The 20,941-nt window shown below is 46.2% G+C and overlaps 1 protein-coding gene across 4 annotated transcripts in view; it reads right to left on the reverse strand.

Annotated features, from left to right (window-relative positions):
- The window catches only part of LOC105181574 (protein gustavus), a 165,431-nt gene that overhangs the window by 56,692 nt on the left and 87,798 nt on the right, over nucleotides 1–20,941 (reverse strand). The window contains exons 1-2 of one of the 4 annotated variants that reach the window (XM_011138439.3): nucleotides 13,190–13,930; nucleotides 3,641–3,679 (exon numbers count right to left, since the gene is read on the reverse strand). In XM_011138439.3, coding sequence (XP_011136741.1) covers nucleotides 3,641–3,679; nucleotides 13,190–13,221 — 71 coding nt within the window. In that variant the 5' untranslated portion in view covers nucleotides 13,222–13,930. Of the gene's footprint in view, nucleotides 1–3,640; nucleotides 3,680–12,242; nucleotides 12,606–13,189; nucleotides 13,931–20,941 lie in introns of those variants that run through there. The other 3 variants (XM_025298730.1, XM_011138440.3, XM_025298731.1) reach the window with 3 other exon arrangements.

Genomic DNA, 20,941 nt, shown 5'->3' on the forward strand with positions numbered 1-20,941 from the left:
TCGGCTTCAGTTCATATGGAACCCAATTTTCTTGTTTTTGAATCATTCCCAACGATTTTAAATGTGAACGATGTGAAATTGCTTGTTGAATCAATATCTAATGTAAGTGCAAGTTCTTCTTGCGTTTGGCACGAATCTTCCTCCAATAATGCTTCCAATTCCGTGTCTTCGTACACTTTCGGCCTTCCGCTACGTTCTTTGTCTTCCACGTCAATCTCACCGTTTTTAAACTTTTGAAACCACTCACGACAACTTCTCTCACTTAAAGCAGTCCCACCATACGCTTCTACAAGCAATCGATGCGCCTCAGCTGCAGATTTCTGCAAATTAAAAAAGTAAATCAAAAGTTCCCGCAAATGACGCTTATTCGGCACAAAACTTGACATTTTCGCACGAAAAAGTGATGCTGATACGGAGTCACTAATACTTCAAGGTTATGTTGTTACCAGATGTCCAAACTTACGATATTACGTTTTACATCTGACAATTTCAACATAACCTTCCCGGTGGGGCCATCTTTTGTCAAACGGCGGAAACTTATTTGTACTCCTAATAGTATTGTGTGGCACACACAAACAATCAAGAGACTTTAAAGGCTCCTGACTGCCTTCGCCGTTTAACTTTTTTTTTTGGTTGATGACGTCGGAGCAAAGAAATTCATAGTACGAATTCATTCCTACGAATTAAATAAACGTCGAAATAAAAAAAAGATATGTTCATAAGATGGCACTTGCAATAGATACATTTCTCAAATGATCCAGAGACTTTTCTTTTGCTCTAATAATCGGAATCTGAATAACAGTGAAATTGAATTGACACGATATATTGACAACCTCCTTTCCTAAACCAATCTTTCCTCATTTTTATTTTGTCACGTGATTTGACTTCTCGCCCATTTATTGATCGCTTCGACAAAGGACAAGCATTTTTTCGGAGCATATTAAAAATGTGCTCAATCGATGGCAAATGTCATCATTTTGCGAGTATGTCTCTTTATTTCGATATGTAATTCGTAGGAATTTTTAACATGGATTTCTACCGTCATCACACAAGATGATGAATGAAACGGCAACCTCGGACAACAAAAGTTGTCTCGTCACATGACGTGTTTTGCAGTTTTTGTAAAGATTACTCGTGAAATAATCAGTGTTGAGAGAGCGAGAGCGAGAGCGAGAGCGAGAGCGAGAGCGAGAGAGAGAGAGAGAGAGAGAGAGAGAGAGAGAGAGAGAGAGAGAGAGAGAGAGAGAGAGAGAGAGAGAGAGAGAGGAGAGAGAGAGAGAGAGAGAGAGAGAGAGAGAGAGAGAGAGAGAGAGAGAGAGAGAGAGAGAGAGAGAGAGAGAGAGCAGTCATTTGTCGCGAAGGGGTTAATATTCGCGCCTGTTTGCGCATGCGAAAGTAACGATACGGCGGGGGATAGGGACTTGGGAATTGGGACTGAGCGCACTCTTAGACCGTGTCGTCATCGAGTGGCAGCTGTTTTCCATTCAGCCTCGCCCTTCTTAGTTGGCGACTTCCTTTGCAGCACTTTTAATTAACGCGCACGAGGCAACGCTCCCTATTTCATTTCTGTCCGTTCTCGCTTTTTCCTGCACGAGGAGCATTCGTTTCGTGTATCGGGCAGCTTGAAACTTAGTGTCGAATATTTCAACAGTGCTTATAGTACATGCTAAATAGAGCATATTTCAGCTTGTGACCTCTGATCAAAACTCTACGAACGTAATATTACCACGTCTCGTCGTGTGAGATATAAAGTGTAAACACAACATTGTAGTATATATATATATATATATATGACTTAAATATATTTATTAAATACGATAGAGAGTCAATGAACCTCGGGCTAACGAATATATGCGTAAATTTTAATTACTCGTTGCATCTTTGGTGAGTTAAACTTGAATTGAACATTGAAAGAATCAGTGCAGATCAATGTAGCTGCTGTCACGCGTTAACAAATATCCTTGTTTGCTCGGGTCAGATGACGCGACGACATTATGCGCGGAGCGCACGTAACATGCGGTATAAGAACAAGACAGAATACATGTACAATGTGAAGCGTAACATGCGTGCGCGCGCTTAAGCAGTTTAGTACTTCCGAGTTTGAATCTCACGACTCACAAGGAAAGATAGGGAAGGCGGAAATTCAAAAAATTCTTAAACTTTGTCTCGAAATAAAATAGTTCATCCGTAATGCAAAACTATTTTTTGTTTGTGGGGAATTCCAGTCTGAGGGGGTGAAAGCACCCTTCGAAGAAAAAAAAAACCATTTTCATTTTTAGCGTATATCTTTTAAAATATGAAATTTACAAAATTGGAGAAGGACGGAGGAAGTTTCAAAAATTTTTCAATTTTGCCAAATCTGCATATATACAGTTGCAAAGAATATGAAATACACTACAACTTTCATATAAACCGTTTTTGCACATGACTGGTATTTTAAATATCATATTATGTGTCCCTGCAAGTGCATCGTTTTGACATAAAATCCAAGTATAAGAGAAAGCGGGGGGGGGGGGGGGAGAGAAAAATACAACAAAACATGGCACTTTGTTATATCTCAGTTGGTAGAGACATCGCCTGGCAAGTGAAAGATCCCGGGTGTTCGATTCCCGGCCTAGCTTTACTCATATGCCCGATACACACACACACACATACACACACACACATACGAGTATGTACTGCTTTCGTCTCTCTTCTGCAAATTGTCTCAAAAGTTGATTCAACCAATATACATCCATTTTTAAGACTTTAAATAAACTTTTGATGTGCCTGATATGTACTTTTTCTAATTTCTAATTTCTCTTATCAGTTGATGTAGCAAATATGTCTTGAGAAAACATCGCTTCCTGTCTTGAATAAAAGGAAGATAATATATATATATATATATATATATCGTAGCATGGTGTTTATGGGTAGCTCAGTTGCAAGAGCATTCTACTTCCTTCCACTCTCTGTTGCGATTCGAAACAGGCCTAGGTATCGGGAAGAACTTTTTTAAACTACGAGTCTCTCGACAGGACGCGCTTCCGCCCTGTCGATCCCGGTCAAACAACACGAAAACGTTTAGCGCGTATGCCGAAGTAAATCAAACAGCCGACCATAAAACTGACAATTACGTTAAAGCGGGAGGGAATTCGGCTCTACATTTCAACGAAATAGCTTTTCCAGGATTAATTGAATTTCATTCGGCACCGTAAAAGCGGAATGTGACGTTAACGTTTTTGTTTCTATAAAAATCGGCTCGTGCGCGAATAACGCGAATTAAAAATATTATTCAACGTGTTTCGAAATACAAAGCGTCATAAAGTTGGACATTGAGCGGAAGACAATGATTATGCTGCTCCAAAGTTGATCGTGTGTGAGCGTTTGTTTAGGGAATTGTCATTAGATAAGGGGCAAAATCGAGCGATGCTTGTACGTCTCGCGTAGACGCTACGTATTTCCTCCTTCATCGGTGAGAAAATAGAAGAGAAACGAAAGAAAGAGATGGAAAGCGTTATTGCTGCAAATTGAATGCAACGGTGCATCTTACGATTTCTATGAGATCTAAAAAGCTCGGAAAAGGCGAAGGTGATAGGCGTGTGTTGATAGGATATAGCTTAAAGACGTCTTTCGTGCTGCAAATGGCAAATACATGTACCTCGTGTCCTCATTTTTGCTCGGTACGAAACGGTCCAGTCTGAAAAAAAAAAAACATACAAAAGTTGTCATTTCACAGGTGCTCAGTACATTTTGCGCTACATCCTACATATGTATATAATCCCGCGTCGCGTGCGTAAATCATATTAAAAAACAAAAAGAAAAGAAAAGAAAAACGCGAACTCTCGCTCGCCGCGGGAAAACGTACATCGCGATGGATTTTTAATGGGAAAAATGTTACAGAATGATCTGAATTTACACTAGGCGTACGAAATGTGTGCGCTAAAACTGCAAATAACAGTTGTTTGCTTTCGTCAATCAATGATTATCGACCGACCATGTTTTCATAATATGAAAAATGAGACAAATTTTTAAGGAAGATAAGATTCTGTACGCCTTCGAAAGAAAAAATTCGTCGTGTCATATGATAAACGAGTAGACAGTTATTAATCGGCATTTGATTACTCTCGCATTCAATATTACGCGTACGCGTACGTAAAAGGTGCGATAATTAAACTTGTGATCTATCAATTAATAATATCAACTTATCGTTAATATTTATAGCGCGAAACGATGGGTCACGTCGCACAGTCGCGTCGCATCGCATCGCACCGCATACAAAGAAAACATCCACAGTTGTGTACAAAGTAAGCTTGTCGTATGTTGCATATCAGGTAATATACGCGTCTTTCGATGCGATTGAAATTTTGATCTTTCCTGTGCTTTCGTACTGGTCAAACTCGTGAGCATGATTTGAGAAATTATATAATCCTTTGCCTTTGTCTCAAGTTGGGACATTCCCAGCTGCTCTTCACTGTTCGCCTCTTAATCTAACAATAAAATCTATCGGAAATATATTATTCTGCATGAGAATGCAGAAATTTATTCAGAAAATGGCAAGGCAGAAAATGGCACATTCGTCGCGTCTTGTCGGCGATTAACTGGTGGGTATTGCTCGTTGTGAAAAGAAACTGACCAACTGATCGACTGACCGACGAGAAATATGCCATTAACGGCCCGAGACTGCGCACAGGATTAACGATCGTCTCATTTTGAAGATACTTATCTACCGGGAGAAAAATCGAGACGATATACTCGAGAACGGTGAAGATTTTCGACAGGTCATTTGACAGGTCGCGGTCGGACAGACCGACGTTCGTTACGTTGGAGGTCAATGCACTTGGTCGTCCGCACTCTGCCGGTTTCCGGGATTAAGGGCGATCAATGCCCGCCGCCGACAAACCGGGAGAGTGCACGAGAGCGCCGAGAAGGAAACGGGACGGGGGGGGGGGGGCGGCGGCGGCAGGGACGTCTTTCTTTCGTCGGGTGTTCCATTACCAAGGAACCAACATTAGCTACGTAACAACACGTGGTGTCGTACATGCTGTTACGCGGTTATACAGAGTGTCTGATAATTAACGATATAACGCTCGTTATATGCAGATCTAAAGGCCTAAAGACTTATCCAAGATAGCCTAAACGACCATCCACTGTTTTGCAAACGTTGTAATAAAACTATCAAGGAATTAGAACAATATAAATAAATTAGGCAATATTAGAGATTGTGTTAGAAGAAAACGGCAGCGGACGAGCTCTGTAAACGAGCGAGCGGATTCTCATCTTGGATGACTCTCGATGACAGTTGACGGTCTTTCGGTGATGACGCGGACAACTATCGCGAAATGTGCAAGACGATTCGGCGATTTTCTCGCTTAATTCGATCCGCTCTGCTCGCATACGCAAGCGTTGTGCTCATCATCGATTGTCAGACGCTCTGCATAAGTGTCTCAACAGACAATCACCGGTGCTCGCGCGCATTCGCGTTGTTCGCGTTGTTCGCGTCTTCACTCTTATCTTATCGCTAAAATTTCCGAGTATGCGATTCCATTTTGTGATCTTTTTACGAGGAAAGTGTAATCGCGGATTATACTTTCGAGCGCGGTACATCTTTCTCTGACAAAAACGATCTCTCAGTGTTCAAACGACGGCACACGTATATTATATTATAACGCGCAGTCGTGCGCGATGGTACTTGAAAGTAGCAAATATTCACTCGGAATTCTTATCTCTGGCAGAATATAAATGAAAAGCGCGAAACACACGGACAAAGGGATTAGGTATCGCTTTCGTTGTTTTCGACATGATTTCTCGGGGCAGATCCAAGTCCTGATCAAGATAGAGGCTTCACTTGTATCGAAGCTAGCGGCGCTGCATGTGTGTGGAGCATCCTCTTAACTGAAGAAAACTCGTCGCAAATTTCGACGATTGGTCGAGAAATTTTTCACTTCAGACATTTGCTAATTTCGAATACGAAGCAAGCTGATAACTCTAGCTAGATACGCACGATGAATTAGACGAATATATTCGTCTTTCCCGATATCGGTGAAACGTGATGGAAGATGCGGTTAGAGGACGGAGTTATTTCACTCGAAGTGAAATAAAGAAAATATATGACCTAGGTGAAAAAGAAATTCGAGATATAGATCTACGACGTGAATTTCGAAATGTCTCTTTCTTTGTCGGGAGCAACGAAGAAATTTGTATCTAAGAATACCTATCGCATCAGGCATTCTGAGCTGAATAAAAGATCTTAATCTAGGTTAGAAATGCCAATATTCTGGTATACGAAGGAAGTCGTGGGAATTTTTAAAGTTATTCGCGGTAAAAAGAGGAAAACGCGACACACTTTACAGTTATCTGGACTAAAATCAACATCAGGAAACTCTCGTGTAATAGTCGACGTTTGATTGTGTCGTTTCGAAAGTGAGACAAAAGTTTGACGAATATTCGTCTTTGCCTGGAGGTGAGGTTACAGCATTCCAGCAACGCAGCGGCCAAGCGGTGTAATGCACTGTGTGCAATATGAATTACAAGGGCGAGTGCTTTCCAAATATCCCGTGTCGCTCGACTCTCGCTACGTTCACTATACCAAATTTCAAGTCGTCAAACGACGCGAGAAATGTTGCGGAATAAATGTTAAATGGTAGTTCCGACCGTTTCTCTGACTGCCCCCCCTCCTCACTCTCTCTCTCTCTCTCTCTCTCTCTCTCTCTCTCTCTCTCTCTCTCTCTCTCTCTCTCTCGCTCTCTCGCTCCGTTCTTGTAAATTGCCGCAAAATCTCTTACGTTTAGTTCGAAATATAAATTTATTCGGCAAAAATGTCTTTCCTCGCACACATCCGGACGCACTTAACGTTTTAACGATTTGAGCGTAAAGTTGAATTTCTCGACCAACATTTTACGCGGATAATCCACGAATGAAGTAAATAACACGGATGACCGAACAATTATAATACGAAAACGTTAACCGGAGAAATACTGCCATCGACATTCACATTGTGCTGCACTCAGTCCAGTCAGTATCTTCGTTTCCCGCACGAAATCAACGACGAACGACGGAACAGCCCTGCACGCCCGGTGCATCGAATGTCCCAGAGGACGCACGGGTTCCCTCGCCACGGCACTGGCCCAAGGTGGAGAAGCCGTTGACCCCGTAAGCTCTCGTTACTCGTCGATCGAGCGACCTCCTCTACCCCTCGCTTGCGCCTTCTTCTCTATTGCCCTCCTCTCTGCCATACGATCGTCCGCCTGCCGCAGCCCGACTCTTTCTCGTCGCGCATCGGTCGGTCGTTCCTTTCGAAGAGCTTTTTCGGCGACTTTCTTGCGGTCACAGCGATGCCGTGGAAAATTTATCGCATCTCTTCCCGAACGACTCATCGATTTTCCCTCATCTCCCCCCCCCCTCTCTCTCTCTCTCTTTCTTCTCATTCCTCTCTACCCCTACGGCTGCTCCGTGGAAATTTTCAGCCACAAAAGAGTAGTCCGCGCGACCCTGCGCGCGCCAGGGTTCTCCTCTTTTTGCTCATATCGACAAGCACCGCTCGTAAATTCGCACGGAATCTCCGTATATTGCCTAACTCTGGCCCGCCCGCTCAGATTTACGGCGCGCGTCTCGCATTGATTTAGCGCCTAGTTCGTTAGGACAATACCGCGGCAACGTTAAAAGTGGCGCGCAAGTGCCTCCTGCGCGTCGCGTCGCAATGTTTCTCGCGCGAGCGTGGCGATAATTGTTTATGAACATAACGGATCAATGTTAAAAGACCAATGTTTCGCGCAATGTGGCAAATATCTGTTGGTTGTCGAAGCTCGACGTATACGTACGCCAGAGTCGCGAAAACTCGTTCTTCTAAAACACGTTTTTCTTATTATCCAACATGTCTCGCTCTTGTCATTTTCTTTTTTTTTAAATTGTATACTTTCGCCAGAAAATTGCGTGTGAAATTATGTTTTCTAAATTTCAAATGCACCGTCATCGTTCTCGTGTGTCGGTGACGCTTGTCGTCGCAAAATGCTCCGCCAAACAGAGAGAGAGAGAGAGAGAGAGAGAGAGAGAGAGAGAGAGAGAAGTAGAGAGAGAGAGAGAAGTAGAGAGAGAGAGAGAAAGCTATCGATTGGAAAAGTCTCAGGAAGATTAACCTGGTGCGGGCGCGTGTAATATCGGACGTCCGATATATTCGTGACGATTGAATTTGCAGCGGTAACATTATCGTCGACTGCGTTATGTGTCGGGCACGTATCGGTCAGCTGACGCGCGTCACGATTTTACGCGGACACGTAACGCGCACGGCGCATATTCATCTTAACGCGAGAATATATATTTAGAACGCGTTGTTATCCCGATTCCCTGCGCATACGCACGCACACACGTGCGCGTTTGCGATCGGTCGGTTCTCGTGTGACGGCTGATGCCCGCCGCCCGCGATTGTTTTGTTATTAAACACCGCGTGCCAATAACAAACTTCCTTAATTTGATTCGCCGTCGCGCATTAGCCGCCACCGTGAAATGTTATTATAACGAGAGTGCCAATATGATTCTAATATTGCCCTGTACGCGCTCTCCTCGTGGAACTCGTGGAACTTTGTTTCATAATTGTTCCGACCGTGGAGCGAGCGGTGTCATGCTGCTAACTCATCGCACTCGCTCGCTCGCTCGCTCGACCGACCGACCGACCGACTACCTTCCATCGAATAAAACTTTTGGTCATTCTTGGGTCGGCAGTTTCACTCGTAACACGGATCAGAGACGGCTCTTTTGAGAGACACGCCGGACTGATTTTACGGTGACTCGTCGTTCACACACTACACGGATTCTCCGTCAATGGTCCATGGTTGTCATTGGTTATGATAATTGTATCTCATTTCTCAAATAACACGTGTCTCGTATAATAATTATCAAAATATCTCAACATCATCTTTCGTTTTCGGGGCCAAAATGTCAAATGGCTACCAACGGCGTGTAACACAACATTGTTTCAGCTTGAGAAAGGTATACTTGATGCGTTCGATGAGTGGCCAAAAGAGAATCTTTCATCTTTTCGCCACATTTGTTTTGTAACCTCGACGGAACAAAGCTGTCTTCGAGTGGTCTTCGCGCGGCGGGTGTCATCAATAACGATAAACTTGTTCATTTTTCCTTTCAACATTTTACACCCGAGTGTTTCTTTGTCCGAAAGAGTAGAATTTAGAATCACGTCCGTGTGAAGTAAAAACGAACACCAGTGTCGATCCAAAGTGTCGGCGAAAAGAGACACTGCAGAATTTCCGAGGGAAAAAATTCAGGCAACAACATTACGCGTTACGCGTCACGACTAACAGGAATGGCGCGATTCTTCTTTGATTTTTCGAGACAGGCGAGACGTCGCTGCGCGAGAAACAATGCGCGTCCCTGTTCGCAAGGAGAACAAACGCGCGTCTCCGTCGTTTGATTGCGCGACAACATTGTTGGCGTACGACTTATGATGCAACCGAGAGCGTGGTCATAACTTGGAGTAAACGCGAGGAATCGGCACGAATAATGAATGAGAGAAAGGCCGGCCTGTACGCGCGCGCGCGCGCGCGCGCGCGCTTCTGCCTGAGCTCTCTCGACCGAGATAATCCGCGCTGCTTGCGGCGGCACACACGGACGATAGGAAATGTTAACTTCTTGCGATTGCGAACGCGATGTGATTTTAGGCTTCGTGCCTATTCACAACACCTCGCTTTGCGTCGCTTTGCCGTACGACGCGGCACATGTTGAAATTTCAATTACCGCGCATTGTCGCATAACCTTTAGCGCTGCGTGCGCGATACCGGCGGTAAGTAAAGCTTTCTCCCCCCCCCTCCCCCGCCCGCCCACCCCCTGACTTGAAAGTTCAAACTTCAAGGTCCGTCTTCGTATTCGCGCGATGCTCATTCGTGACATTTTCGTTAGGTTTCGCGGGAGAACGGCTGGGAAATCGATCAAGATGAACGAGATGGGATATGAGATGATTATGCTGATGATGAGTCGCGTTGCGTCCGTAAGCATCATTAAAACGCATGGGGCAACGCGTGAGGGCAAGTGAGGAGAAGTCTTTTCTAGGATTCTCTGCGAGCGGGTAAATCGTATCGCGGTATCATTGTAAAACGTAGACTTCCGCGGAGGGAAAAATTACACTCTTCCGCGCTTCGTCATGTTTTTTACTCGGTATTATGTCCCTTATGCATCGTCGTATATTCACGGCGCCAGCGGGAGCGCCCAAGGCCGAAGAAAAGAACTCTTTGATATCCTCGAAGTCGCGCGCGGCGGTTGCTCAAGAAAGAAACCTTTTACCACCGAATTCAACAAATTCAACGCGCTTCTCTCACTCTCTCTCTCTCTCTCTCTCTCTCTCTCTCTCTCTCTCTCTCTCTCTCTCTCTCTCGGCTGGCAAAGTCGACGTCGGCCGTGCGGCTTTCAACGACTCTGCGAAAATTTGGCAACGTAAAGGAGAAGCGCTACGTAACGTAGCGCTTATTCATCTCCGACGGGACGTTGCGCGCACACGCGCGTACGATATTTCTCAGAAACGTTAAGCCAAACATTTGAACACACTCGCGAGTAGCGAGTTGCGAGAGTCCACGAGCTCGAGGTAAGAAAGAAGAGAAAGACTGAAAGGCAAACCTGATTTTTGCAGTCAAAAAGCGTGGTAGTATTCAAATTGCGGAATATTTTTAGCAATTCCCTCCGATCCCTCCCCCCCAATCCGGAATATTTCGCGCGTTATTTAGAATTTGAATTCGTCGCGGCGGAATCACGAGCGTTGCGAATCGCGTAAATTTCCGAACGGTACGTAGTTGGCGAGAAACGCGAGAACCGCTCTCAGCGCCGTGAATTCTCGCGATGATCTCATCGCCTCTGTCAATTCCCACGATCTATCACTCCGACCGACAGCGTATGGTAATCGCGAAGGCAAGGTAGGAGCTTCCTCGAGAATTGAGAATTTGACGGAACGTCGTATGCTTTGCGCATAACGTATGCATCGATATATATGTGTGTGTGTGTGTTGTACGTTGGGAAAGCAGCCATGTAGGTTGAAACGGTCCTTCTTACTTTTGCTCGCAGTAGTCGCACTAGCGCTCGCGAACCGCGTTCCGCCAAGTATAAAGTTAGCGCGAGACGGGAAGCATGGAAAGATTGTGGAAGCGGCGCCGGCGGCTCTGACGTTATCGATCGCGCGTGCGCACGCGCGCGCGCGGTATAAATATCCGAATGTTCGCGCAGCCCCTGCGAGGCTCGGCTCGGCTCGGCTCGCCTCGCCTCGCCTCGTCTCGCCTCGCCTCGCCTCGCCTCGGGCGAACTAGAATCCGTGAGAGACGACGACACGGACACTTTTTTTTTCTTTTCTGTAATATCGCGCGAATAATACAATCCGTCCGCGAAGCGAAGGAAAATTTGGCCGTTTGGATTCGCCAAAGCACGTACAACAAGGCACAGAGGTATGCGTCACTGCGTGCTGCCGTAACGACGAGGCAGGCGTAACCGCGACCGTCCAAATCCGTTGCGCGACCTGTGAATAGGGCCTCGTTCGCGAATTCGCGTGGCACTATTGATTTTGCAAGGTGAAATTATACGAGCGAGTCGCACCAACGAAATCACATTTTGCAGGTACACGCGTGCATTTATACGGCGCGGCAATATTGCGTTACACTCGCGCAACATCGGTATAAACATTTCGCCAACGATGTTACTATCGACCGACTTGTCGTTTCGCCGACACACACACAGTCAGCCAACAACGGACAATACGTGCTCTCTCGCCGCCGCCATACACCAAATTTATTGACGCGTCGTTTCGGGGAACGCGATACAGCCGCGAGACCGACGTGTGTCGATCGACATTAAGCTGTCTTTAAGTGTCTCTTTCTCGATGATAAAGCCGATGTTATCGTCAACCGTGTGACAAATTTCCCAGCATAGTGAAACTTTTCGAAAGGCTCTTGAGATCATTCTTGTTTCTTTCCGCAAACTGCAGCCAAATGGACACTCCTCGGAAAATTGACGTTCTTATCTATGTATGTCTATGCGTGTATGTCTGTATATACGCTCGCGCGTGTGCGAGAGAGAGAGAGAGAGAGAGAGAGAGAGAGAGAGAGAGAGAGAGGTGAGGATGTGGAGGTAAGGCACTTACGCTTACCAAACATGTCGTCTCAAAGAGAAAGAACGCGCGACGAAAGAACCGGACACTGTATAGCGGCGATCATCTCATCATTCCGTACATTGCGATTGCGGTGGTTAATGTAAACCGGACAAAAAACAGCACTGACCTCGAGCACATGTTGATGCTCCGAATAATTTTTTTCCTATAAACGTAACGAATCAGCACAATGCGTGGCACATTTGCGATGCACAGAACGTAATGCGCGTGCCATTAAGGCCCTTGGCACTTCGACTTTACGGCCTCGCTGCATTGATATTTGCGAGCACTTGCGAGTAGCCGTTGTCGCGCGGCAGCCCGAGAACAGAGCACCAGATATGCGAGGCGATCTCGCGCCTCTGGCGATAATCGATCAGGCGACGCACTGCATAATGCAATCACACTGAACAATCCAGAAGAAGAAGAAGAAGAAGTGGATCCTTCGGGACGAGCTCGGCGAACACAAGCGGCTGCCTGTTGCCCGTCCTGAGACCTGTCACCGAAAAGCTTTCTCGAGCGGATACGACGGCGACGACGACGACGACGACGACGACGACGACGACCGACGACGCCGACGACGACGACGACGACCGACGACGACGACGATGACGCAACGACGACGACGACGACGACGACCGACGCCGACGGCCGACGACGACGACGACGACGACGACGACGACGACGACGACGGACGACGACGACCGACGACGACGACGCCGATGACGACGACGACGACGACGGACGACGACGACGCAACGACGACGACGACGACGACGACGCCGGACGCCCGACGACGACGACGACGACGGACGACGACGACGACGGACAACGACGACGACGACGACGACGACGGCGACGACGACGACGACGGACGACGACGGACGACGCCGACGACGACGACGACGACGACGACGACGATGCAACGACGACGACGACGACGACGACGACGACGACGACGGACGACGACGACCGACGACGACGACGACGACGACGACGACGACGACGACGATGACGATCGGCAATACGCGACACGTGTTCGCGGACTGTCGCTGACGATTTTTCTGATGCATCACTTACGTTCGACGTATGTTGTTCTTCGAACAATCCATATCCCGCTCGACGTATCTGGCAGGCGTGTCACGACGGCGTGTTTCCCCGTGTTTGCTCCGGCCGAATTTCGCTGGGCAGAGGTAAGCCGTGTCCTCTCGTGATTTTATACGGGCGCGCAAGCGCTCGCGCCGGACGTGGCGCGAGGGACCGGACGCGATAATCGGAAGGATATTGCACACTGTGGTTCGCGCACACACTGAACCCGCGGCCGTAACGGCGGCGGCACCGACAGCTACGACACACGATACGTTACTCGACGCCGTTGTGTCCGTCGTGTGATCTCTGGCGGGCTCTTGCTCTTACCGTTCACCGCCTTCGCCGAATACGGTCCTTCGTCCTGTCGCGATGTTTGCTGTCTAACTGCACGCGTAACATAAGTAGTCACCGGATGGACCGTAGTCTTATAAAGCGGTAGCTCGCTCCTTTTGGACGGTAGCTCTTCGAGAGAGCAGGAGAGCGTGTGTAGGAAGAGGCAAATGTGATACGGGACAGCGAGTGCGAAAGATATGGGAGAGAGAGAGAAAGAGAAAGAGAGAGAGAAAGAGAGAGAGAGAGAGAGAAGAGAGAGAGAGAGAAAGAGAGAGAGAGAGAGAGAGAGAGAGAGCGAGCGAGAGAAAGCACGCGCACGTTGAATCGATGCACTTTGCAACTCTAACATACGCTGATACGACCTCAACGACGAGTCAGCCGCGACTGAAAGCGGTACGACGCCCATGACACGGAGCATGAGCCAGCCAATGGGTGGGCACAGTGCGCCTCCCATCAGCAGCCAGAGAGAGAGAGAGAGAACGCGGGGGGAGAAAGGAGAAAGAGGAAGAGAGTGGGGAGGGAGAGGAAGGGAGGAAGAGGGGGAGGGGGAGAGAGAGAGAGAGAGAGAGACAGACAGGCGAGATATAGTCATGTGCAGGAGAGCGTGGGGTGCTCCGCAATGACGTAGTGGAACTTGGCACTGGCGTAGAAATGATAAGCGAATATGATCGGTGTCGATAATTGTTAATCAATAATTGCTTGTTTAAAGCGTCCTTGTTGTGAAAAGTATCCTGTTACAAAATGTAAAATTTGACAACGTTTCAATTTCTTATATATTTTGGTTCTAGGACCAGAGAACAGAGAAGCTCGTGGCATTGGCTCTTCCTAATCAACGATATCATCGGTTTCCCTTTCGACATGACAAAACAATGAGAAGAGAACAACGTGGAAGTCTGGTTTTTACTTGAGTTTGCTAAATTTTTGGTGACTGAAAACTTTGAAAACTTCACTCTATTAATCTGCTTAAAACTGCATAACAGGTAAAATCTATCCATTGTTATTAAACCAATCTATTTTAGAATTGTAGAATGCAGACTACTCATACTCGTTTCGTTTGAGAACGCATTCTCTCACGCTTGCAGTTTGTTTGTTAATTTTTCCTCCAAATCTGTGGTATCCTTAGTCATTCATGTCATACGCGCTCTATTTATTTGCACATGTATTTAACTAGGGATACCCTGGGTATCCCAGAACAATTTTTACAGAGCTGTCGTGAAGACGTAGAGCGGGTTAACCCGTTACTTCCCAAGCGGATATTTTATAGTCGATTTTTGGCTCAGAAGAGTGATAAAATCACATGAAAGCACATGATAACAATAACAAAACATGCTTTCTCACGTAAAAAAATCTAATCTTTCAGAATTTGGAGTGGATAATTTTGGAATTATCAACTGATAATTAAATATGGCGGCTCAAAGTTGACAAAAACTTTTTCATCGACTATGACGGCTTTTTACCGTGGAGAACTTTGAAAAATGTTGTCCAGAGAGCAACTGTCAGGGACAATTGAATTGACAGAGTTTGACTACTCGAAGGATAAACAATGATTATTGATTCTATTTTTCAACTGATTCAAGATGGCGGATGCGATGTGGCGTCCAAATACGCGAGAATCATACTTCATTGCGATTTATATGTGTGTGGGTCTCACTCATTCCATATGTTTTTGAGATCGCTGAACCCAAAACTGGAGATGTTTCCGCATGGGAAGAATGTATGTTCCTGAAAAAAATCTGAGAATGGGTATGATTCTCGTGGCGCCTCGGACGCCATATTGCATCCGCCATTTTGCAAAATTGAAATCTGGATCTAAGATTCGTGTTCAGCGACCTCAAAAACATAAGAAATGACCACTCACACACACACACACATATATAAATGAAGTATGATTTTCGCGTATTTGGACGTCATATTGCATCCGCCATCTTGAGTCGGTTGAAAAATAGAATCAATAATCGTCATTATGTTCGTCGAGTAGCCAAACTCTGTCAATTCAATTGTCCCTGACAATTGCTCTCTGGACAAAATTTTTCAAAGTTCTCCACGTCATAAAAAGCCGTCATAGTCGATGAAAAAGTTTTTGTCAACTTTGAGCCGCCATGTTTAATTTTCTCAGTTGATAATTCCAAAATTATCCACTCCAGATTCTGAAAGATCAGTTTTTGTTTCCGTGGGAAAGCATATTTTGTTGTTAGTATTCATATGATTTTATCATTTTTCTGAGCCAAAAACCAATCGACTATAAAAAGTCCGCTTGGGAAGTAACGGGCTAAAACAAACCTAAAAGTCCCCATACCGTTTTGCAATATTTACGGTAATTAATTATCGAGTTATTAGTTACAGAAATCGGACGCGAGAAATGAGCGCGCGCGCCGAGATGGATGATTGGAGAAGCGTTATTAGCGACGCGTTCTGTCCTTCCCATCGCCGCGTATGTTGCACCGGCAATCATCGACTTGCTATAGATCGACTGGGCCGCGCTGTGGTCCAAGAGGCTGCGACGTTTCTCCAATCTCCATCCATCTCGGCGTCTCTCTCTCTCTCTCTCTCTCTCTCTCTCTCTCTCTCTCTCTGTTTATCTTAATCCGCTCTACGTCTCCGCGAGCTCTGTAAAAATTGTTGTTCCGCGACACCCTATATAAACACGAACATGGCAACTCATTGGCAACTCACGTGGCGCGAAACGCGATAACGTCAGTTTCGTGCAGGGTTGGGCAGGCAGAGTTCACGCGTAAATTATAATAATAACCCACGTATTTCTACGTGTACACAATACGGACACAATGTAAATTATGTCCAACGTGTCGTCTGTGTAAACAATACATAATACATGCAGTTTGCGGTAGATTGCTTCTTACATTTCGCGTTCTGCGCCCGTTGCGTCTCACAATTACTACTTGGCTTCCACATGGCGGTGCCACATACATATGTCACAATCCTAGTCTCGCGTTTTGGAGCAACTGAAAAATTCGTAGAGTAATTAAGAATTACGCGGCATTGTTACGCAACAATTGTATCTCCACAACGCGTAATTAAGCTTGGACTATAGAATACATCCAGCATGTGCACGGGCGCTGTGTATCTTCTCCCCCTATCATAAATAGCGTTATACTTTCGATCGATGAACCGTAACGACTCGCGGAGTCGCGTCGGTCCAAGTGCAACGCATGCAAATGAGGGCCAGCCAATTTTCGTAGCGTGTAAAAATGTACGCTTACCAGCTTGCATCTCCTGCATCTCTCACGCTCACTCACGCGACTTATACAGTCGTATTTTTATCTGTCAATATTTTCAGCATGACAAAATCATGACAAGATTAAGTCTATCGTTTGCTCCTTTAAGACTGGTAAAAAATGCAAGATTTTCACCTGTTGGAGATTCAATTCTAGGACCTTTATAAAAAGACCTTGATAAACCTTTGTAAAAGAGTATTTCTGCGTCTTCCTTATCTAAGTTATAATGTCACAAAATTCATCTTGCGGCATCTACGCCTGGAAATCTATCACTGAAACGAAATAGTTTGGCATATAAAAGGCTTTCTGGAGAACGGAATAAGCTCGAGAACGGAGCAACACTACATGTTGTGGCACTATGGAATGAGTCCAGAATAACGTGGCACGTCTCTTTTTGTGCAGATCATTCATCGAACTGAGAGCAAAGAGTCAAACAAGTTTGCAATTATATTGATGAGTGAATTACATTATGTATGATTAATTACGATCTTCCAGTTTGCATCTTTTATCGAGAAAAAGGGATACTTTTATATGAGCGATCAATTTGATTTGATTGATGGGGAGGGGGGGGGGGAGGATTACCGGCAGGCCGGTATATCCAAGAATCGTAACGCGCGGCGAACGTATGCGAACGAAGTACGTATGAAAAGCAGATAAGTCCCTGAGAGGTTTTAATCCCTGTCTATTGGATAATTACGACGCAATGTCGCATAAAATAATAGAAAATATATACCACAATGTACAGTGAAATCTCTACTTAGGGAGAAGACAATTTTCTTTTTTTTTTCTCATAAAATTGTAATTTTTATATTTAGATAATGGCTCGAGAATGCGTGGGAGAAAAGGAACATGGTTCGAAAGAACTTATCAACAAAGCAATCTGCCTGCCTGCTTACCTAAGAAACAAGCAAGAAGGAAAACTCAATTTCTTACCTGACCTGACTAATGTAAAATGAGTGAAAAGGCCGAGTATCTGTTTGTCTACACCAGAGCAAAATGCAATGGCCGATTTTCGACTATCTCCGCCCACCGCTATTCCCTTTACCTCGTCGCTCCGCGCGCTGCCTACAAGCCGCTCGAGCCTCAGGCTCGAGTGTGTTTCCAATAGTTTTCACGTCACTCATGAGGTACTATTGTTGACGCGTTTTTCTTTTTTAAGCGGTATCCCCAGTAGGCCTCTTCATTTTTCAAAAATGAAGTTTATAAAAAATGAGAAGTGTTCTTCTTTAAGCGACGGTTCCTTGCCACGTCTCATGCGGCTCGCTACATGCAATATCCAAATTGACCTTTCCACTCTTTATAAAATAAAAGACGCCGAAAATCGAATTGAATATTCTTCATTTAACATATTTTATTTCGCTTCTGTTCAATTAGTTACGGGTTGTTAACGCAGTCATCAGTGGATTAGGCTTACTGGGGATACCACTTGAAAAAAAACGCGTTAACAATAGTTAACTTGTCATGGGTGACGTGAAAACACAGCTATCGGAAACACGCTCTTGAGACTCGAGCGGCAGCTCGTATAGGTGGCGCGCGGAGCGGCGAAGTAAAGGGAATAGCGGTGGGCGGAGATAGTCGAAAATCGGCCGTCGCATGGACATTTTGCCGAGCTCTGGTCTACACAGATATCGTCGTCGTAATAATACACCTATATTTCGGGCCGCGTGCTTTTCGCTATTCGCTCGTTGTTAAGAGACAATCAACATATTAGATGCGAACAGTGGGAAGTCGTACGCGTGTTTGTACTTGGTTTCTCCTCTTGCATCGTTTTTCGCTTAATCGTTCTGAAAATCACCAACAGATACTTTCGTATTTTTCACACATGAAACAGCGGTGAACAGGAATAAGGTAGACACAAAGGAGAACCACCGGAGAACTAAAAAAAGCAAGGAGACGAGGGTATCTTCGAATTTCCACGTTCTTCAGTCAAAGTCGATGTCGTCGTGCTGATTAACTCTCGCAAAAAAATCGATCGATTTTGCTTTGCTATTGGAATTTCTCGTGTCTGGCCGGAGCCGGAGCCGGAGGAGCCGGGCCGGCGCAAGCCAGACGGCACGAGAGATAGACGAAAGACGAAGGAAGGACAAACGGAGATCATACGGCGTAGCCACGTTTGTGGCCACGCGCGTAGCCACACGCAGTTGGCACGCATTGTATGTAGATTGCAAATAGGGGTTGTTAGGTTGCGATGTTGTTGTAGGAACCGAGCGTCTCTTTTGCTCGATCCATTGTCGCGAGCCCGATGATAATGACTTTCAATGTAACGAACCTACACTTCAACTGGAACAAAACGTTGCTCCAGCTTGAGAAAGATTTATCTCCCCTCTCCGCGGTTTCCACCCGTTCACAGTCGCGACGTGAACGGCCGTCGCGTCGTATCGTATTTCTTGACGTTAATTGAAACATCGATCGAAAAATCTAATGAAATTCTGCGAAGAGTACGTACAATTATTTCCGTCTTCTCGTTTAACGACGAATTTCGTCATATCGTCATATCGGCAAGGATCTCGGATCGAGGAAGAATCGAACGTGAATTACGTCGTAAGCGCCTGTGGCGCTTATCTCGTCGACATTGCGACGTAATGCGAGGCCTCCTGTGTCTTTATCGGTAACAAGGAATTAAGCATATAAGGCATGCAACAAGGATTACAAGGATTCTTCGGCACGCGTATGAGATTTCCGAAAGAACGGCTTTCGCCGTTTCATCTCGCTCGACGCTTCGCTTCCGAGATCAAGAGGAGGCGGCGCATCCTGTGCACATCTACCCACTCAAACCCCGGCCGAGCCTGGGGACACTGGGTGACACACATTTCGAGTTTACGGATGAGACGTTTTCCACGAATAAAGTTTGTCAGAGAGCGTCGTGACGCGTTCCGTTAACTTTAGCTTTCGGCGTGTTCCCGTTACCGCACAGCGAAAGGAGAAGGAGAGAGAGAGAGAGAGAGAGAGAGAGAGAGAGAGAAAGAGAGAGAGAGAGAAAAGAGAGAGAGAGAGAGAGAGAAAGGGGGGAGGGGAGACATCCGTTTTCCGATGATTTTATTCTCTCAATGGGGAGCGTAAACAGGGAGGTACATCTTCCCTCCCTCTGGTTGTCAATCCCTTGAGTCGTATAACGCGAGTAAGATAAAAAAGAAAATAGGAAGGAAAAAGACGCGCCGAGAGAGGAGGCGCCTGTCCCGCTACGGCACCGTTAGAAACCAGGTCTCGCTTCTTCCCCCCGTTGACGCCATCTGCACGAAACGCAGCCCGCTAAAAGGCGCGCGCGCGCGGTCTCTTCGAGAGAGAAATTGCCGCAAAAATGAACTTGCCGGAACCCTTGGCGTACTTGGCGCCATACTCTTTGCCGCACTGAAACGTTGCGTCGCAGTCGCAGACGAAGAAGACGCGCGCGCCTCGGCCTTCAAATACGTATCTCGTATAATGAGTCGCGGAGAAAGGGTGATATTGTAGCGGAATCTTACAAGAATTTCTTGCCCCGAAGCCCGTTTTCATAGGTCAAGTTTCACATGGCGATTACGTCGACGTGCGGGTCGCAATCCCAATCCGGGTTCCAGTGAAAAACAAGGAATAGAATAAAATCGCTTGCACGTGAACGTCAAGCGGAGTCTAGCAGCCATAGCGGTAAGTACAAAGAGATTGAGGGAATATATATATATAGTAAAAATATCCATCTCCTCCCTAATCAAACATCGCGGGTCTCGCTCTACCGCTCTACCGTTGAGGTAGAGACCACAACTTGCCGAGGGCAAGATGCGCGCGCGTTCTCGGCGTCGGCGATCGACGAATGTCCCGCGCAGAAAGCGCTCTACACGTGACACGTGCAATTCCTGTCTAACAAGTGGCACGCCGAGGTACTTTATCCGCGAGCGCGAGTGCTCCCTTTGCTTGCAAGAGACGAGATGGGACGATGCTATTTCTCGAGACTCGCCTTCACTGAGGCGACGGCGACGGTGACGGAGGCTGCTGCCAGGGCAGGAGAGGAAGGACACAGAGTCGGCCGGAATGACTGGTCTTTGTGCTCGCCTGCTCGGCCGAGTCTAGTCTTCTTCTCTCAAGCAGGACGACGAGAGAGGATAATATCAAGTTGGATCCAGCGCGAGGAGAGGATGAAGAGAGAGAGGGTGTGTGTGTGTGTGTGTGTGTGTGTGTGAGAGAGAGAGAGAGAGAGAGAGAGAGA

This window comes from Harpegnathos saltator, unplaced genomic scaffold (genome assembly GCF_003227715.2).
Source record: "Harpegnathos saltator strain DR-91 unplaced genomic scaffold, Hsal_v8.6 scaffold236, whole genome shotgun sequence".
Lineage (NCBI taxonomy): Eukaryota > Metazoa > Arthropoda > Insecta > Hymenoptera > Formicidae > Harpegnathos > Harpegnathos saltator.